A 19340-nucleotide genomic window follows, 5' to 3' on the forward strand; every position below is an offset into this window, starting at 1 on the left:
ACTCTCTCTTTATCCTGGGATCTGGCATTTGGGCTCTGACCACTAGGCATGACTCCTGCTGTGACCCTGAGGCCTGACCGCCTAAGACCTGTTCTCCTGACAGACAGACAGTGCTGTCACTCAGACTCTAGTGCGAGAGGGAGGCTTCCAAATAAAGTGTGGAGAGAGATTTCCTAGCATCCCATTTGAATCCCAGGCAGCCACATCTTTCCTGCAGGGCGGGTGGATACTTTACAAGTGGCCTTAACTTGAATCCTGAGTTAGGGAGACTCCCTCTCAATTGGAGAGACTTGGCAGGATCACATCTGTCCCCGAGACTGCCGTATGGGAAGGGAAAGAGGGTCTGGGCTTAAAGGTGACCTGCAAAAGAGCCAAAAATAATTGGTGGCTGGCTCCTTTCTGCAGAAAAAAGATCCTGAAAAATGTTTGTTTTCATGGTTTTTCCTGCTTGTGTGACTTTTTTGTTTGTTTGTTTTTTTTGTTTTTTTTAATACATTCTCTTGCCTTAGCTTGTACCCTCTTTTGGGAAGTAACATTTTTGTTTTGTCTGTACAGCGCCTAGCAGTGGGGTCCTGGGCCACGACTTGGGCTCCTAGGTGCGACCGCAATACACACCATAATAATCAGCAATGCCGTAAATGGACCCGCCTCATATGATCTGTGAATAAATCTGTAACCGCACGGTAAACCCAGCCAGTGCTACGTTGAACTGACTCATCGCATCTTGTCCTGCATCAGCTACAATCTGCCGAGTCCGATTTTACACTGCTGGGCATCGGTTTCGGCTCGTCACCTACCCTGCTGCTAGTAGCTACAAGGTTTTCTTGGCTGACGCCATGGCAGAGATCAGTTTGAAGAGGGGAAAAAGTGCTGGCTAAGTGGATTGTGATGGGGAGCCAGGGAGCAAAGCTGGAAGGTGCACGTGGGTGAAGCAGTGTAGCCTAACAGACTGCTGGCAGGGGCCCGTGCAGTGGAGTATAACCGTACTGTTCCACCTCTGTAAAATGTGTGCCAATCCCAGGATGGAAAGCTCAGTATAAAGGTACTATAGTAAAACCCGTGAGCTGTACCAGCCCCTGATTCTGGATTTCAGAGGTGTCAATTCTTGAGTCTTGCAATATTGGGTGTTTTTTCTGAAAGCCCCAGCTCCTGGAGTCTTGTCGTGATGGGGGAAAAGTTCACTTTTCTTTCTTTGAAACAAAAGCTGAGTTTCTCTCCCTAGTGGTGGTGGAGAAACCTGTGCACCAATAAGTGTCTACACTGCGCACACTTCAGCCTGGGTCTGTGGGGCCTGGGCTGGCTGACTTGGTATTTCCAAGCCTATGCTTGAGCCTCAGCACTGCTTTGTAAACCTGGATTTACAATTGCTGGAGCTGGGTCTCACGGCTGTGCTTACCGCGTCCACGCTGCGCTACGCCGACCTTCTGATGCGTCCACACTGCAGACTGACAGGGCATGGAGCCAAGTTGCAGTGGGACGTGGGCTTTGACCCACCTCTGGAATCGGTTGCTAGGACCCAGCTCCTGAGTGCTGGCTGACCCTGTGTCAGACTGACTTGTGAGTGGGAAGAAGAAGGGGGGTTGGGTTCAAACATGGGTGGTCGGCCAGGCCTAGTGTGCAGAGTAGACGCACCCGGCTCAGACACCAGAAGGCAAATACAAAGAACCCAACGTTTACTCTAGTTTGGGGGTGCGGGGGGGAATAGTGGGATTTCTTTGCCTTGGATTGCAGGAAATTTTCTCTCCTAGGCTGTTACAATTACTGGCTAAGATTGCTGCGCTGACCTTTCTCCCTGCTTTGTGCCAGACAACAGCTCCTATCCAAAGGAAGCGTTTGTAAGCTTGCATCAGGATTTATGTATGTTCAGACACCGTAAGCTGTACTGCAAGTTGCATAGAAGACGGGGGAAGGGGATGCAACCCAGAAAGTCCCCCAGGGGGGTGGGGGTAGAGATCAGCTGTTCTCCACCCCTGTTATTTATGTTCTGTAGCTTCTGCTCCTCTACACAAACGCTGGCCTTGGCTCGGTAAGCCCCGATACTTGGACACCGCTCCCCTCCCATGATCTCAACTAGTCAGAGTTCAGCAAGAAACAATGGGGAAAGGGAAGGGTTCTGTCCGGGCCTCAGAGCCGGGGATGTGTGGGGTTTTTTTTTGTTTTGTTTTGTTTGTATTTAAAATGATTTGAAATTTTGAAGTTACTCATGTAGCAGCCTTGGAACAGAAGGCGGGTTGCCAAGCATGCCGAACAGGATAGGCTGGCTAGAGAGGGGGTGGGTGGGTGGGTGGGGGTGTGTGTGTACACACTTCCCCAACGCAATCACAGCATTCCTTCAAGTCTCACACAATTAAACAATACAAAAATTAAACCTTCTATGATTTTTGTTGTGTTTTGCGTTGATTTCATGCCCTTTAAGCATCCCTAAGAAGGGAGAGATTAATGAGGGTTTTTTTGTTTTTTTGTTTGTTTTTTTTAAACAACTCCTTCTTTTTCCCTGTTTGCTGAGTCTGGTGACTTCACTGCAGATCTCCCCCCCTGCACACGCATCCCCAATACACGCCCCCCCCAACACACACACACACACACACACACACACACACACACACACAGACAAACATATGTGCAGGCACATCCCTCCATTCCCAATATATCCTCTCTCCCTCACGCCCTTCCCTCCTACAGCACATTTGTCATTCTTTTCCTCCCACGGGGCTGTGTGTGTATGCATGTGTGTAAAAATGTGTTTGCAAAACAAACACACGCACACACATTCTTTAATGAGACTTCTTCCCATTCCCAACCCCCACCCCTCTCGCAAAACCCATCAGCTGAGAGCATAACCTGAATTCTCGAGCTAGCCAGCTGAAAGAACGGAAAGGAAGTGGGGCGGGGGGAGAGCGGCAGCAGGGGAAGAACCAGCGACAGTGGACCCCTGGAAATTCCCCTCTCAAGGCGATGGGATCAGAGCCAAGTTGTATGGGCTGGGGCTGGAGGCTACGGTGATGGGTGTGGGGCTGGGCTGGAGGCTACGGTGATGGGTGTGTGACAAATATGAAAGAGAGCGAGTTGTCCAGCAAGATCCTGAGCTCTCTTGGGATGAGGCTGGGGGGTGAACGCTCCTTGCGAATGGGGGGAAAGAAGGAGGGGAGGGGAGGAACTGAGATGCTGGGATGGGACAAGCAGCCAGCTACAGACTGGGAAGAAGGGTCCCAGGTGTTCCTACCTGCTTCCAGGCCCATTCCAGCCTCTCTGGATCCCGCTCTCTGCTCAATCCTGGATGCACCAACCCCAGCCCCGCTGGGTCCCACTTTCCCCTCCAACCCACCTCGGCATGTGTGAGTTTAAGGGGGGGGGTGTAGAGGCGCTACTCCCATTTCCCCCAGTTCCATCATCTCTGGGTGATGCCCAGTAGGAGCTGAGGGTATTCAGCACAGGATTGGGCTCCCAGGAGCCCCTCCTTTGAGGTGCTCCCCAGCGGGAGCTGAGAGTGGTCCGAGCCGTCCAGGATCGGGCCCTTAGCTGAGTGGAGAGGAAGCAGATATTTTCAGTCCCTGCGCCCAAAGTAACAGCAACATCTAGGTTGCCCAGAAACGGGATGGAGCTTCCCGGCATCTGCAGAACAATAGTCCCAGCTAAATCCCTAGCACTGGGACGGGGCTTTTTGTCTGCGAAGGGCTTAATTAATGGATCCACCCCACTTGCCTCACTTGACCCTTCTCTATGTCGTTCCCCTGGCCTTGTAACAGTGATCGCAAGCTCTTCTGGACGGGGACTCTCCCCGGGGGTGTGGATCATCTACAGAAGTGGGGGGGATCCTTCTCTTGTATGCGTCACTGTTCAGCAAACTGCTGCCTCCCCAGGGGTGGCAAGGTGTTGCAGGTGTAATGCCGACAGACCCCAGTCCTCGGGATCGAACCGGGGAGCTTAGTGCATGACCCCCTGCTGCAGGAGCTAGAAGCCAGCTGCCTCTTAGCTAAGGCTGTAGAGCAGACTCCTTCATCTCTCTCTGTAAGTGGTCTCGGCTACATGGGACAGAACACCACACCCAGGAGGTGCGTGGGTTACACAGGCCTCCCCCTCCAGTCTTCTAACTGTGGGCTCCCCCGGCACATCTTTCGCCATCTGCATCGCTGCCCTGCAGCAGTCACGCTGCGGAGATTGGACTGAGCCAAACTTCTGCCTTGTGGCAACTGCTCTGGCCGTTCCAGCCAGCAGCCAGTTAACCCTAGCTCAGCTCTGCATCCTGGCTTGCAAACAGGTGGATGTAAGTTAGGGCTTCTGAAATTCATCAGCCTGCCTGTCTCTATCCCCCAGTAGCCTAATTCTGGCCCAGACTGACCCTCTTCCTTTGCCCGCCGTGGGGAAGTTATGATCCAGCAGCTTGGGCCTGTCTGTATAATGGGTCAGACCACAATCACACACTCACTACCAACACACACATGTGAGTCTTCAGAGACTTCTCCCTTGACTACCCGGCTGCGAGTCCGGCCCCAGGAAGACCTTGGCAGAGACACAGCAACTGTATCGCATTTGATGCCAAGACGTGCCTTGTAAATATGAATAGCATGGAGTCAGCGTCTCCCTGTGCAAGCGCGGCTGAGCTGGGATCCAGAAACCGGTGGCACGATTAGCTGCAGAAAGACCCTCATGGGCAGGGGCTGCCTTGCAGACGTTGGAGGGCATCAGCCAACAAACACACTAGGCATGGTTGTGGGGTCGCAGATGTAGCCAAGTCATTGCATCGCAGGCTGTTTAATGTTTGATGCCAATGTAGTGGAAGAAAGAGAGACATTTTACTTGCATTAGAGAAAGAGCAGAGAAATCTTTATGCTCCTGAGACCTGGCTGCTTTATCCACCCTGCGCTGCCTCAGCTCTGTGTATCACTGACGTCTGGGGGGCGTTAAGGGCCATTCCCACTGGCCATTCCCAGTGCCAGCGGAGGCCGTGATCCGTCCAGAAGGGGTTTCTCAGTCCTTGAACCAGATCACGCCGTTGCCAAAAGCATGCTACTGGGGGGAAAGGGTCATTATATATTTTTCCCCTCTAAGGACCAGATAAGGGGGCTAGCAACTGGGCTGGGGGTTCTGTGGGGAGCCACTGCTGGAAATACAGGCTGGGAGCTGGCTAGATTTGTAACTGACAAGGGTGGAGAAGTGATTGTGCAGCTAATATGATCTCCGTGTGCTGAAGGCATCAAGTTAGTTTGTAATGACATCAGGAACTGGAATCCTTTCAGACCGCACCTGTAATATGGGCCCCCCTTATTAATCTGGATGATTATGGTAGCACGTGGAGATCAACCAAGATCAGGGTCCTGTTGTGCAAGGTGCTGTACAAACAAGGCATGGTAGCAGTCCGTGTCCCAAAGAGCTGACAGTTTAAGTGGACAAGGAGAAAGGGATTTAACACACAAGCAGAGGGCTTGCAGCAGAGGTGCACCCCCTGGCTTGAAGAGGTTTCCATCATAGACAGGGTTTCCAGTTTAGTTCAGTGGCTTTCATAGAATCATAGAATATCAGGGTTGGAAGGGACCCCAGAAGGTCATCTAGTCCAACCCCCTGCTCGAAGCAGGACCAATTCCCAGTTAAATCATCCCAGCCAGGGCTTTGTCAAGCCTGACCTTAAAAACCTCTAAGGAAGGAGATTCTACCACCTCCCTAGGTAACGCATTCCAGTGTTTCACCACCCTCTTAGTGAAAAAGTTTTTCCTAAAATCCAATCTAAACCTCCCCCACTGCAACTTGAGACCATTACTTCTCGTTCTGTCATCTGCTACCATTGAGAACAGTCTAGAGCCATCCTCTTTGGAACCCCCTTTCAGGTAGTTGAAAGCAGCTATCAAATCCCCCCTCATTCTTCTCTTCTGCAGGCTAAACAATCCCAGCTCCCTCAGCCTCTCCTCATAACTCATGTGTTCCAGTCCCCTAATCATTTTCGTTGCCCTTCGCTGGACTCTCTCCAATTTATCCACATCCTTCTTGAAGTGTGGGGCCCAAAACTGGACACAGTACTCCAGATGAGGCCTCACCAATGTCGAATAGAGGGGAACGATCACGTCCCTCGATCTGCTCGCTATGCCCCTACTTATACATCCCAAAATGCCATTGGCCTTCTTGGCAACAAGGGCACACTGCTGACTCATATCCAGCTTCTCGTCCACTGTCACCCCTAGGTCCTTTTCCGCAGAACTGCTGCCTAGCCATTCGGTCCCTAGTCTGTAGCTGTGCATTGGGTTCTTCCGTCCTAAGTGCAGGACCCTGCACTTATCCTTATTGAACCTCATCAGATTTCTTTTGGCCCAATCCTCCAATTTGTCTAGGTCCTTCTGTATCCTATCCCTCCCCTCCAGCGTATCTACCACTCCTCCCAGTTTAGTATCATCCGCAAATTTGCTGAGAGTGCAATCCACACCATCCTCCAGATCATTTATGAAGATATTGAACAAAACCGGCCCCAGGACCGACCCTTGGGGTACTCCACTTGATACTGGCTGCCAACTAGACATGGAGCCATTGATCACTACCTGTTGAGCCCGACAATCTAGCCAGCTTTCTACCCACCTTATAGTGCATTCATCCAGCCCATACTTCCTTAACTTGCTGACAAGAATACTGTGGGAGACCATGTCAAAAGCTTTGCTAAAGTCAAGAAACAATACATCCACTGCTTTCCCTTCATCCACAGAACCAGTAATCTCATCATAAAAGGCGATTAGATTAGTCAGGCATGACCTTCCCTTGGTGAATCCATGCTGGCTGTTCCTGATCACTTTCCTCTCATGCAAGTGCTTCAGGATTGATTCTTTGAGGACCTGCTCCATGATTTTTCCAGGGACTGAGGTGAGGCTGACTGGCCTGTAGTTCCCAGGATCCTCCTTCTTCCCTTTTTTAAAGATTGGCACTACATTAGCCTTTTTCCAGTCATCCGGGACTTCCCCCGTTCGCCACAAGTTTTCAAAGATAATGGCCAATGGCTCTGCAATCACAGCCGCCAATTCCTTCAGCACTCTCGGATGCAACTCGTCCGGCCCCATGGACTTGTGCACGTCCAGCTTTTCTAAATAGTCCCTAACCACCTCTATCTCCACAGAGGGCTGGCCATCTCTTCCCCATTTTGTGATGCCCAGCGCAGCAGTCTGGGAGCTGACCTTGTTAGTGAAAACAGAGGCAAAAAAAGCATTGAGTACATTAGCTTTTTCCACATCCTCTGTCACTAGGTTGCCTCCCTCATTCAGTAAGGGGCCCACACATTCCTTGGCTTTCTTCTTGTTGCCAACATACCTGAAGAAACCCTTCTTGTTACTCTTGACATCTCTGGCTAGCTGCAGCTCTTTTCAGCACCCATGGCTTGCAGTTTGCACAGCCATGCAAACTAATGACACAGGGGATTTGATCCCATTCCCGCAATCCCAAAGCACAACAAAAAGTGGCCTAGGGCCCTGTATAAAATTACAGCTGAATCAGGGGATCAGGTTGCACATGGTAAAAGGGTATGTAGATGGGTGGTAACTGTGCTAAGGCCTTGGGCCGTCCAGGGTTTTCACTGGAGCTGGTTGGAAAATAACTATTTTTTCATGAAAAATTTCAAAAGAAGCAGGAAAAAACCGATTTGCAATCTTGGCACAGATCTTTCCTGCTTAGTCTTTTCAATGAAGAAATGTTAGATTTTTCTGACAAATGTTTCCCAAAGCCAAACAATTTTGCATCTTCAGTGCTGGGAAAGTGCAATCATTTTTTGTTTCCAGGCTTCCACTAAAAACCAGGCAAATGTCATAGGCAATGAAAATGTTCATTGAGTTGCCTAAACAAGTATCAAGGGACAGTTTTCACCCACCTCTGGTTTTAACTCTATTCTGGGATGATGGTTCTGTCCTGTCTACATTACAGCTTTGAACCAGGACGTAACTTAATCACGCTGACTTGATGAATAGATTCATCGAATTTAAGGCCAGAAGGGACCGTTATGATCATCTGGTCTGATCCCTGACACTGTCCAGAAGATCAGACGAAGCAAACTGGAGTTTGTGGGACATGTGAGTGAGACGAGTGGAGGAAAATTGCCAAAGCAAGTTTTTTGGCAGGGAGTGGTGCCAGGGTTAGGGGGCGCCTGTGGCAAGCGTGGTGCGGGGATGTGGCTGGGATGTGGGATGGTGCCCTTCTCAGGGCTGTGAGAAGACTGGAAAATGTGGAGGAAGATTGGCGGCCAGTGGCTCCCGTTCATTGTGATGGGACTCTGTGACGCTTTGCACTTTGAGGAGCAGGCCAGAGAATTTCATCCAGTTACTCCTGTACTGAGCCCAATGACTTGCGTTTGATTGAAGTATCTTCCAGCCGTGCTTGCTGTTGTGTGTGGCGTAGCTGGGGCGGCAGCCCAAGGCATCACAGACTAGACACCCGGGATCAGTAGCCCCTTCTAGGAACTGGGCTGCTGGCTTTGTAAGCTGAACTCTGCAAGAGGGAGCCGGCTGGCTGCACGATTCTCTTCCCCTGGAACCATATTAGGGTGAGGTAGGGTGTGGGTCACTGTTTTCCGTAGTTCACTTCCCTGTAATGGGTTTTCCTTCTGTATCTCATAATGGGGATAGGAGAATAAATGCTCATTGTATTCCCCACCCTCTCCCCTGGGACCTGTTCAGCCCCCAGGCCTATTAAACACATAACTACGCTCCACTGCCGGGTAGTTTTATTACTTATTAGCAATACAGCAGCACCTGGTGGTTCCATCCTGCCAGGCGCTGCACAGGCAGCCGCAAAGAGCTCACGACAACGGAAGGATTATTACCCCCCAATTTACAGAAGGGAAACTGAGGCACAGAGCAACCTTCTCCAAAGGTGGCGAGAGCAGGGCTGGGAAAGGAACCCCCATCTCCAGGCTCCCACCACAGAGCTGTAACCACGCCACCATCCTTCCTCTCCATCCTGGAACACCTAATCTGGGAGTAGAGGTTTTCAGTAAGAACAGGTGCAGCATAGACAATGGCTGCTGAGGCTCCCTTCACCTCTTAGCTGGCGGGGTCCCCTCTGTAGGGGATGGAGTGAGCCGCCTGGAGCCCTAGATCAGAGGTGAGGAGGCTGGTTACGAGGGAAAGAGGCCTGGCAACCTAACAGGCAGGTGTGTGGCGGCGATGGTGGGCAGGAGGGATGGGTGTTGTCCGAGCAGCCAGGAAATCCCCCTCTTCTCCCGACGGCTGCAGTAAGTGTCTACAGCAGCAGCCTGTTCTTCCAGCGAGCCTTGCTGGGTGCATTTCCCCTTCCCCTGTGGTCCATGGGGAATAACTGTGCATGGCCCATTTTGATTAAACCTTAAAAGCTGGCCAGTCTCTCCTAGTGGGGTGGGAGCCAGGCAGCTGCCCCTGAGTCACTCTGGAAGGTGAACGGTGGGTGGATGTCACATGATCCCCTGTCCTTCAGCTGGCCTGGCACCAGGGCTCACGTCCAGGGCAGGAGCTCCTGGGACGCACGTTAATGTATTTGCCCTTCACCAGTGGCATAAATTAAGACTACAGAAGCTCCCTGCCCCCACCCACCCACCGACACACACATGTGGTCTCCCTCCCTCTGCCTGATCCAGAACTAGCTGGGCCCTGGGGCATCCACCGGCTGATAAATATGCAAGGCCGTGATTTCAAAGCAGGTCCTGTGAGCTAGCTTTGGGGGTGGGGAGGGCGTGCTGCACAAGAACCAGGGGTCCCTTTCCCTGCCGCTTCCTTTATCGCCCCCCAGCGGGGTGGGTGCCAATGTTCCCCACAGCCACAAGTCTGGTTCTGGGCCAGAACATCCCTCCTGCCAGGGCCCTGGGCTGACAGGACCCCGCAGCTGCAGCAGTGCAAGTGAGGCAGGAGGGCAGCTGGAGCCCTTGGAAGATGTGGGTGCAATTCTCCGCTCCGCCACCGACTCCCTGTTTGACCCTGAGCAAGTCACTTCATCGCTCTGGTTTTCCCTATCTGTACAAAAAATCCTTCCTTCACCTGCCTTTTCTGTTTCAAGAGTAAGCTTGTTGGGGAGAGACTCTCTCTTACTCGGCGCAGTGCGGTCCTGAGCTCAGTGTGAGGGGGGCACAGTCATATAAAGTGGAAGGGTGTTAAATTCTGGGATTTGGGGAACTTCTTCCCCCTACCCCAACACTATGAAAGTTCCCAGCCCTATGTGCTCTGTGTGGCACTAAAGAGCTGGGGGCACTGTCCGTAACCGCGCCGCTTTGCCACAAGTCTGCCTCCCGCGCCGGTAATGCGAATGGCCCTGGGCCTTTGGCGAAAACCCCCCAGGCCGGGGGGGGGGGGGTGTTTCCTGATTCAGAGGCGCTTTGGAAACCTCGCTGAGCTTTTCAGGCGTGTCTGAAAACCAGACTCTCTCCCCCTCCTTCCCACAGGGAGGCAGAAACCATCGGGGCCTCGGCCACCTCAGCCGGCTCCACCACTGTTAAAGATGCAGCAGCAGCCGCAGTCCTAGCTCCCCTGCTTCGGGCACAGAGCCTCTGGTGGCTGCCGCCGGCATGGGGCACCCACCCACATGCCTCCCCCAGCCCCAAAGTGCAATCTGCAGCCCCACCCATGACGGCTAAGTCCAGGACCAAGTGTGACCCCGTGTGGTGACAAGAGGCAGTACGGGCTGGAACTCGAGGGCCGGAGGGTGTGTCTACACTCGCTGCGAGTGAACCTCCCAGCCCACGTCCAGGGGCTTGTGGGAGCAGGCTAAAAAAAAAATCTGTGTAAACGTTGCTTTGAGGTTAGGCTTGAGCCCATGAACGGCAACCTCCACGCCGCTATTTTCAGTGCGCGAGGGAGCCGGCCTGGGAGATCTCACTGCCAGATGAGGTGTAGCCATAACCTGAGAGAACCCCAGGGTCTGTTCATGTCCGGCAGCCTCACTAAAGAATTCCCTTCATATTCCCTAGAGCTGAGCCCTGTCTCTTCTCTGCACCTTTTGCCATGGCCAAGCAAACATCTGCTCCCCAAAGGAGCTGTGCAAAGAACTCGGTTTTGGGGTCACTGGCCGGACCAAAAACATAAAAACAGTCACTTTGGGTCAACCTCCGATGAAAAGTTTGTTTTTCTTTGGCAAACAGAGAAGTTAAAAACCGGAGGGGAAGCAAAACCTTTCGGGTTTGAGTTTTTTCTTTTTCTTTTTCTTTTTTTTAAATTGAAGTGAATTTTTCGACCAAGTCACTTTGAGTAAAAAAAAAACAAAAACAAACCGCCCCCAAACATTTTCATTTTTTAAAGTCTATTTGTTTTTAGGGTTTCCCTTCCCTCCTGTGACCACCACAATTCAGCAACCTCAAAGTTTCTTGACCTAAATCTGCATTTTTTTGGGGGGGCCAAAAAAAAAAAAATTCCAACCAGAAAAGCCTGCCAGCAGCTGTCCCAGCTTTTACGGGAGCAATGAACCTGCACAGCTGGGGCAATTGTATGTTCCTGTCAATGACCAACCAAGGGAGAAGCTGCAACAGAAAGTCCTGGGGTCTGTGTGTCGTCACCTTCTCCTGGACCTGGCCGTGTTCGCCGGGGCTATGTATAGATGGAACAGGGACACTCCTTTCATTGCTGTTGAACTGTTTGGGCTGGGGCATTTATGGAGGGGTGGGATCCAGCTGGCTTCCTGCAGGTGCAAACGCCCCTGGCTGCGTGTCTGACTTTGGCAGCAGAGTGAGCCCAGGGAGGCTGGCTAAGTGGTGTGTTACTGGAGTGCTGATGAGCAGGGCCCCGAGCCTTACGCAAATCACAGTCACAGCGAGGCGACGGGGAGCTTCAGGTGGGTCAGAGCAGCAATTTCAAGCTGTTTGACGCCGATTTCTAAGTCCTCACTAGAAAGGCTGCCCTGCTCGCCACGGAGCCTGCAGCTGCTCTGCTCCCGGGCTGCGACACTGTCCCAGCGCACGGCTGAGCAGGGTTGGGCTCACTCCCCGGATGGGCATCCTCGAACCACAAAGGGGCGCGTTCCACCATGCCAGGTCCCGTTGCTGTGTGTATGACAGTGGGGGTTTGAGATCCCAGCTGAAATCTGTGCAGCACCTAGCACAATGGGGCCCAGACGCACAGCAAGATAGGGCCACTGCATGCTTCCCCGCACCCCACAGCTTGCAAGCTGAATAGACGAGAGGGCTTTCCCCATCCTGGAGCTGAGCCCCATTGGGGTTCCCATGTCAGGGCAGGGAATGAAACTAAGATCTCCTGCCTCCCACTCCAGGGCCTTAGCCACAAAAGCAACCTTTCTGTAGGGAGTATTCGGATTTGGTTCTGACCCGAAACCCCGGGCTGTGTGTGCTGGGCCTGTCTCTGTCTTGAGACACAGCCCCCGGCAGAACCCCAAGGCCAGCCACGGGGGTCTCGCAGCCCGCAGCATCGCTTATTCTGGAGCTGCGGCAAACGCAGGCCGCAGCCACCTGCCTGGTGTCCTCTCTGCCTGCCCTTGGTTGTCCTTGTTCGGAGACAGCGACAGGCCTGCTCCCAGGACTCGGCGAGAGAAACGCTCGGATCCCTCCCTCAGCACGGTGGCTCAGGGCCACACTCAGCAGAGAGGGCAGCAGGAGGAATGAATTGTCCAGAGGGAGTGACGGTCCGAGCTCTGGGACTGGTGTCTTTATACACCCGAGGGTCTCTTCTTGATTCCAGACTAACACCCCCTCCACCCCGGGGGAAGCTCTGTAGGTCTGAAGTTTAGGTTCTTCTGGATCACGTCTGCCCAGAGGCTGTTTGAGCTGCCACCGACCTCCAGAGTGCTGGGAAGCTCCCAGGGGCCGCTTTGCAAATGTTACGTTGGCACTTCTAGCTTCGGGAAGTGAATGGAAACTGTCCCCACAACAGGCCCTTCTGCAGCCCACCCCCTGCCCATATTACCATTGTATCTGAATGCCTCACAATCCTACTCAATGTATCCTTACAAACCCCCGAAGGGAACAGTGCTCGGTCCCCATTGCAGCACCAGGGAACAGGGCCAAGAGAGACTAAGGAATGCAGGAAGCCCATGGCAGAACAGGCAGATAGGGGTTCGATTCGCAAGTTCCCTGCTACTGTCCTAAGCATTAGGCCTCTTTCCCCTCCTTTAACTTGAGCTACACAATTTGGCCCTAATATGACAGCAAGAGCCATGGGAACAGGCCCTGCAATAACAGTTAATGGGCTCATAAACACGAGGCCTAGCTGTTGCCAAATTATTTGCCGGGATCAAGGCTCATCTGTACCCTTTTTAACTAGATCAGTTTGAACCTGGTATAGTTAAATTGGTGCAAACCCCTCGAGTGGTCAGTTACACTAGTCCAAAGGTGCTTACACCCATATAGCTTAGTCCTGGGCAACAAAGGGAAATTTTTTTGGGGGGGGGGTCTAACCTAAGGTGTGAATAAATCCATCTAGTTGTACCAGTATAATCCTCCAGGTAGACTCCTGCCCCAGGGTAAACATGACCTTTTTTCAGGTGAGATTATGTTGCTTGAGAAGGGGTTTAAGCTAAACTGGAAAAAGAAGCCACTGTTCTACAAGAATAAGCCCAGATCTACACGACAAATGTTTGCCAACACAGCTCTGTGTGTGTGTGTGTGGAGGTGCAGAGATGTGATCTTCGGCCAACAAACAAATGTGGGTGGGAAAACCGAGACACAGAGAAGCTAAGGCAAGCTGGGTGAAGTTTTCAGATGAATAACTGATTTGCCAAAAAATGCATTTTGAGTATGCTGGAACCTTCTGCAAATTCGGGTCAAATCTGGCAAATAGTTTTGACTGAGCAAATTTTTTTATTTTTATTTCTTTTGAAAGTCAAACTGTTTACACTTTTCATTTCACGCCCAGGTTTTTGTTTAGAAGGTTAGTTAGTTCGTTCCTTTCAAAAGAAGGGTAAAATAAACACCCACGCGCTAAATGAAACAAGCAAAAAAACCCCAGTCGTTTGGAGTCAAATGAAATGTTTTGTTTGACCCTCCCCCCCCCCCAAATTGTTCTCAAATTTTTCCATTCGGCCACCAAATTGAAAAATCATGTCTTCATCCCGTGCTGAGGCCATGTCTACACTACCGCTTAGGTCAGTACAGTTTACGTCACTCAGGGGCGTGAATAAACCTCCCCCCTGAGCAACATCACTCACACCGACATAAACCCTGGTGTGGACAGCGCTGTGTCCCACCAGTATAGCTATTGCCCCTTGTTGGAGGTGGATTAATTATGCCAACGGGAGAGCTCTCTCCCATCCGCATAGAGCACGAGAGATCTTACAGCCGCATAGCTGCATGGGTACAGGTGCGCCTCTGTAAGGGCACTAGTGTAGACATAGCTGCAGGCTAAGTGACATGCCCATGGTCACACGGCTGAGCAAGGACTAGGACTGAAGTTCCAGACCTCTAGAGTATGCTGCCTTCTAATTAGGATGCAGTGATTTGGGGAGTGCAGCAGGTTTCTATTTTCCTAACTGGATCTTCTCCCTCCCCATTGATTTCACGCCCAAACCCTCCCACCTCCCTACCCCAGCTCCTCTGACTTTCACTGGTGCTGAAGCAGCACCTTGGCAGTTGGGAGGATTCCTCGCCTTCGGACAGCTCCTCACAGCTGGAGCGACGCTGTCTGCCGTACTCTGAAGCAGGCAGGGAGTTAGCTTGTCCACAAAACTCCATTTGTCTGGTTCAAGTCCGGCTCAGGGACACTGAGCCCGCAGTGACCGTGAAATCCAAAAGGCCACGTGGGATCCTGTGGAGACGCTGGGAGACCCCCATTCACAGGCTGCCGGGCCAAGGAACACTCTGTTTTAGCAACAAGTGCACAGACAGGATACACAAAGGGACAAAGGGAGGGCTGCAAAGGAAGGGGAAAGTTCAGCCATTGTCTGGGTGCTGTGTCCGGTTTGCTGCGGGCCACAATGATTCTATTCACAGACACACACCCACAGCATGCGAGAGTCTCCCCTTCCCCAGCTCGTCTCTTCTCCTGTGCTCTGACACTCCCTGCGTTCGTTTGCTCTCGTTGCAGGATCACGGAGGCTGGCGCCATTCAGCAGGAGAGGCTGCAGGCCATAGCGGTAAGTGGTCCTGTCCCATCTCCTTCCGTCTTCGATATAGTACAACAAATACACTGGGCCTCGAGCAGTGGGTCTGGCTGCAAGTAGCATTTCGTGGCAACATGGCTGGCCCCCCTCCAGACCAGGGGGTGGTAATGTCAATATGCCAAAGCCCAAATCTGGGATGCAGGGCGTCACACTTGGCTGGAATGAGGGATAAATAGAACGTATTCGTGCAGCAGCATTATAATGCCAGTGGGATCCCTTTCTTCAGGGTGAGTAGCTCTCTCTGTGACCCCAGGGCAATGGTCCGTTAGTTCTGATCTAAGTACACTGTCGGAGGCCATGGGAAGCGGAGCGTACATTAGAGTAACCCCGAGGCTGCTCTCCTAGGAGGCCAGACAGGGCCCTGAACTGGCTCGGAATACGGGGAGTGCAAAGGTCAACTTAATCCCCTCTTCCTCCCTACTGTTTCTGCCTTACATGCAGGAGCAGCAGGCTCCCAGTCTTTCCGATCGCTGCCCCTCCTCATGGGTCTAGTTATTTCCCCATTTCTTCACACTGGCATTGCTGTTTGATAGCCAAGCACGGCCATCCCAGAGACCAGCACCCTGGAGGGAAGGGGAGGTGTAGACCCCAGGGAACCATGGGCAGAAAGAACACAAAGAGACTCAGAAGATTAATCCTGACAATCCGTTCCCCGCCCCATCCCCACGACCCTTCCAAAAAAGGTATCCTTGAGACTACAGGGAAATCGTGGATAACTAACGCAAAGAAAAACAATACAAACCGCCAGGAGCTGGTGTCACAGTTACCTGCTCTGGAACAATGCTGGGCTGGTTTTTGGAGCAGAGGAATGGGAGTCAGGATTCCTGGGCTCTTTTCCAGGTTCTGCCACTGCTTCCCGCATGAGTGTGGGGAAATTGCCAGGCCTTGGTATCCCCAAAGATAGCTACTTGTCTGGGCAGTGGTGGGGCTTAATGGTTGAATTAACGAACGGCCTCCGAGAGGCTGGGGTGAAAGGCAAAAGAATGTCTGATTATTCGTTGCTATTACTAGTTCCCCAGCCAGTGCAATGGAAAGACACCCAGGGCCAGATCCTCAAAGGTATTGAGGCTCCTGACTTCTGGGGTCTGGGGCCCTTTGGATCAGGCCCCACAGGAAGGCGATTTCTTGCTTGCAAACAAGATTCCCATGCCCGCTCAGCGGATGGAGGTTTTGGCAGGGGCTGACTCACTCACCGTCTAGGACCCAGAAAAACGCCGGCTGAGTAAGCCGTAACCGGGCTCCTCCTGTGGGTCTGAATCCAAGCAGCTGATTTCCAGGGCGCTCGCATCTGGTGCCAGCCGGGCTGTGGGTGAGGCGAGATTCCCCTGCCTCTTGGCCAATGAGGGCGGATGGGGCTTGCTGGTTAGCTGACTCCTTCCCAGCTGCCTGGAGATCTGGCGGATGGTGGTGTCCGTTTCTATGGGACTTTCGCAAGTGTGCAGAGGCATCCGGTCAGGGCCATGGTTCACTGGTGGGGGCCTGACTTCTAAAGCCCGGGGAGAAACAGGCTGTGTAAGGGAGCAGAAAGGGGTATTATTGTCAAGAGAACAGGAAGTGTCATCCAGCAAGGAGCTGAGCGCCCCCTACAAGATGCCAAGCGCCCTCCACTCCCAAAGGATCAGGCCCACAGACATAAGGTGGCTTGTAACGGGAGCTCCCCAGCTCCGGGTGGATGAGGATGCAGATGTGGAGAACCAGCGCGGAGGCGTGTAACTGCTGGACGGTGCAGTCTCTGCCTGGTCCTCCTTTGAGACGGAGCCAAGCGGGGTCCTCTCCCCGCGGCCGCATGTTGGCTCCCAGCCTGCACCTTTGTGTGGCCGCCTTGCCTGCCAGCTTTCCAGGCCCCGCCTGCAATCGAGCCGGTCGCTGCCACAAAAAGGGCAAATTGTTCTGGGCCAGGGAAGAAAACGTGTGACGCTTCCCAGGATCGGGACGTGGCTGAACTGACTCGGATGAAATTAATCAGGACCGATCCCAACAATGGTGCAGTGACTGGAGGTGGCTCGGATCTTCTCCAAGGGCTGGGGAAATCCAGTTCTCATCTTGTTTCCAGGTGGGGGCTTTTGGAAAAAGCAAGGCCCAGCCTATGAGGCAGTGAAGACTAGTGGACAGAGGCACTAGATTAGCACCCAGAAGATCGGGTTTCTATTCTAGGCCCTCCCACTGATCTGCTGTGTGACCTCGAGCAAGTTACTTCAGCTCCCTATCTGTGGTCTGGGAGTAATCACCCTTGTGGGAGGTCATTCTGACTGGTCTAGCCCTCTGTGTCCTAGTGTTGATGGATTAGAGCAACCCTCTAGCAGGAAGAGCACTCTTGGGGTTAAAGACTTGGGAATCATTAAGAAAGAGATAGATAATAAGACAGAAAATATCATATTGCCTCTATGTAAATCCATGGTATGCTTACATCTTGAATACTGTGTGCAGATGTGGTCACCCCATCTCAAAAAAGATACATTGGAATTGGGAAATGTACAGAAAAGGGCAACAAAAATTATTAGGGGTATAGACTGGCTTCTGTATGAGGAGAGATTAATAAGACTGGGACTTTTGGAAAAGAGACGACTAAGGAGGGATATGAGAGAGGTCTATAAAATCATGACTGGTGTGGAGAAAGTAAACAAGGAAGTGTTGTTTACTCCTTCTCATAACACAAGAACTAGGGGTCACCAAATGAAATTAATAGGCAGCAGGTTTAAAACAAACAAAAGGAAGTATTTCTTCACACACTGCACAGTCAACCTGTGGAACTCCTTGCCAGAGGATGTTGTGAAGGCCAAGACTATAACAAGGTTCAAAAAGAACTAGATAAGTTCATGGAGGATAGGTCCATCAATGGCTATGAGCCAGGATGGGCAGGGATGGTGTCCCTAGCCTCTGTGTGCCAGAAGCTGGGAATGGGTGACAGGGGATGGATCACTTGATGATTCCCTGTTCTGTTCATTCCCTCTGGGGCACCTGTCATTGGCCACTGTTGGAAGACAGGATACTGGACTAGATGGCCCTTTGGTCTGACCCAGTATGCCCGCTCTTATGTTCTTAATGACCCAGAACTGGGAGTCGAGGTGACTGGGTTCTTTTTCCAGCTGCGGAGAGAGTAAGATCTAGTGGTTAGAGCAGGGAATTATGAGTCAGGACTTCTGGGATCCATTTTCAGCTCTGCTGCTGCCTCATTGTGTATGCTTGGCCAAGTCCCTTCCCCCGTCTGGGCCTCAGTTCCCCTTAGCTGTAAAAGGGGGATAATGAGATTTCCCTGTCTCACTGCACAGTTTAGGAGGCTTGATTCATTTGTGGTAGTAAGGGGTGTGAAGAAGGCATGATAGAAATGCAGTGTTATCTAGTGGATAGGGCACCAGATTGGGAGTCAGGAGCCCTGGGCTCTATTGTCCATTCTGCCACTCACCTGCTGGGTGAGTCATGCCCCCTGCCTGTACCTCAATTTCCCCTCCCACCCTTTGTCTGTCTCTGTTTCATGTATAAGCTCTTTGGGACAGGGACTGTCTCTCAGCGTGGCTCTGTGCAGCGCCAGGCACAATGGGGCCCTGATCTCCGCTGGGCTTCTTGGCTTCATTGCAGTAGAAATAGTTCATCATAATAATACTTGAGGTCCAAGTTCGCTTTGGCTCTGGGAAAACAAGAATTCTGGGCATGTGTGTGAATGTTGTTCCCTTCAAATCAGGGCAGGCATCAATTGCAAACAAGAGACGTTATTGTCTGAGTAGCACAGGCTCCCATTTAGTCTGAAATACACGTGCTTCAGCCAGTGTAATTAAATTAAAATTCTCCTGGGAGAACACGGGGGTAAGTGAAGGGCAAATATATTTCACAAAAACCCGATATATAACGCAAATACATTGCAGATGTCCGATGAAACCCGGGGCTGCAGCATGTTCGCCCACCCCTCTGGCCCCTTCCAGCGGGGACTCCTAGCGGCTGTAAAGCTAATAGGATGACAACAATTTACAGAGAGCCTCGTTGAGACCAAGGCCCTGCTGTGCCAGGTGCTGTACATGCACATAGTGTGAGACAGTCCCCTCCCCAAAGAGCTCACAATCTGAATAGACAATGGGTTATTCTCCCCATTTTACAGATGGGCGAACTGAGGCACAAAGCAGTGAAGTGACTTGTCTAAGGGCAGGGGAAGTCTGTGGCAGAGCCCAGCTTTCCTGAGTCCCTCTCTAGACCATCCCTTTTTTTCCCCGCTAGGGCCCAAACTGGGACAGCCGAGAACTGATTTTCAGAGCTGCTGAGGGCAGTCTCCGGGCTGTTCTACTTTATACGAGCTGCTAGCAGCTGGCCGCTAACTGGGGATC

The 19340-nt window shown here is 52.0% G+C and overlaps 1 protein-coding gene across 2 annotated transcripts in view; it reads left to right on the top strand.

Annotated features, from left to right (window-relative positions):
* The window catches only part of PALM (paralemmin), a 73013-nt gene that overhangs the window by 19497 nt on the left and 34176 nt on the right, over positions 1-19340 (top strand). For both annotated transcript variants that reach the window (XM_084614657.1, XM_084614658.1), the window contains exon 2: positions 14952-15000. In XM_084614657.1, coding sequence (XP_084470783.1) covers positions 14952-15000 — 49 coding nt within the window. The remainder of the gene's footprint in view (positions 1-14951; positions 15001-19340) is intronic.

This window comes from Lepidochelys olivacea, assembly GCF_965140295.1.
Source record: "Lepidochelys olivacea isolate rLepOli2 genome assembly, chromosome: 25".
Taxonomy (NCBI): Eukaryota; Metazoa; Chordata; order Testudines; family Cheloniidae; genus Lepidochelys; species Lepidochelys olivacea.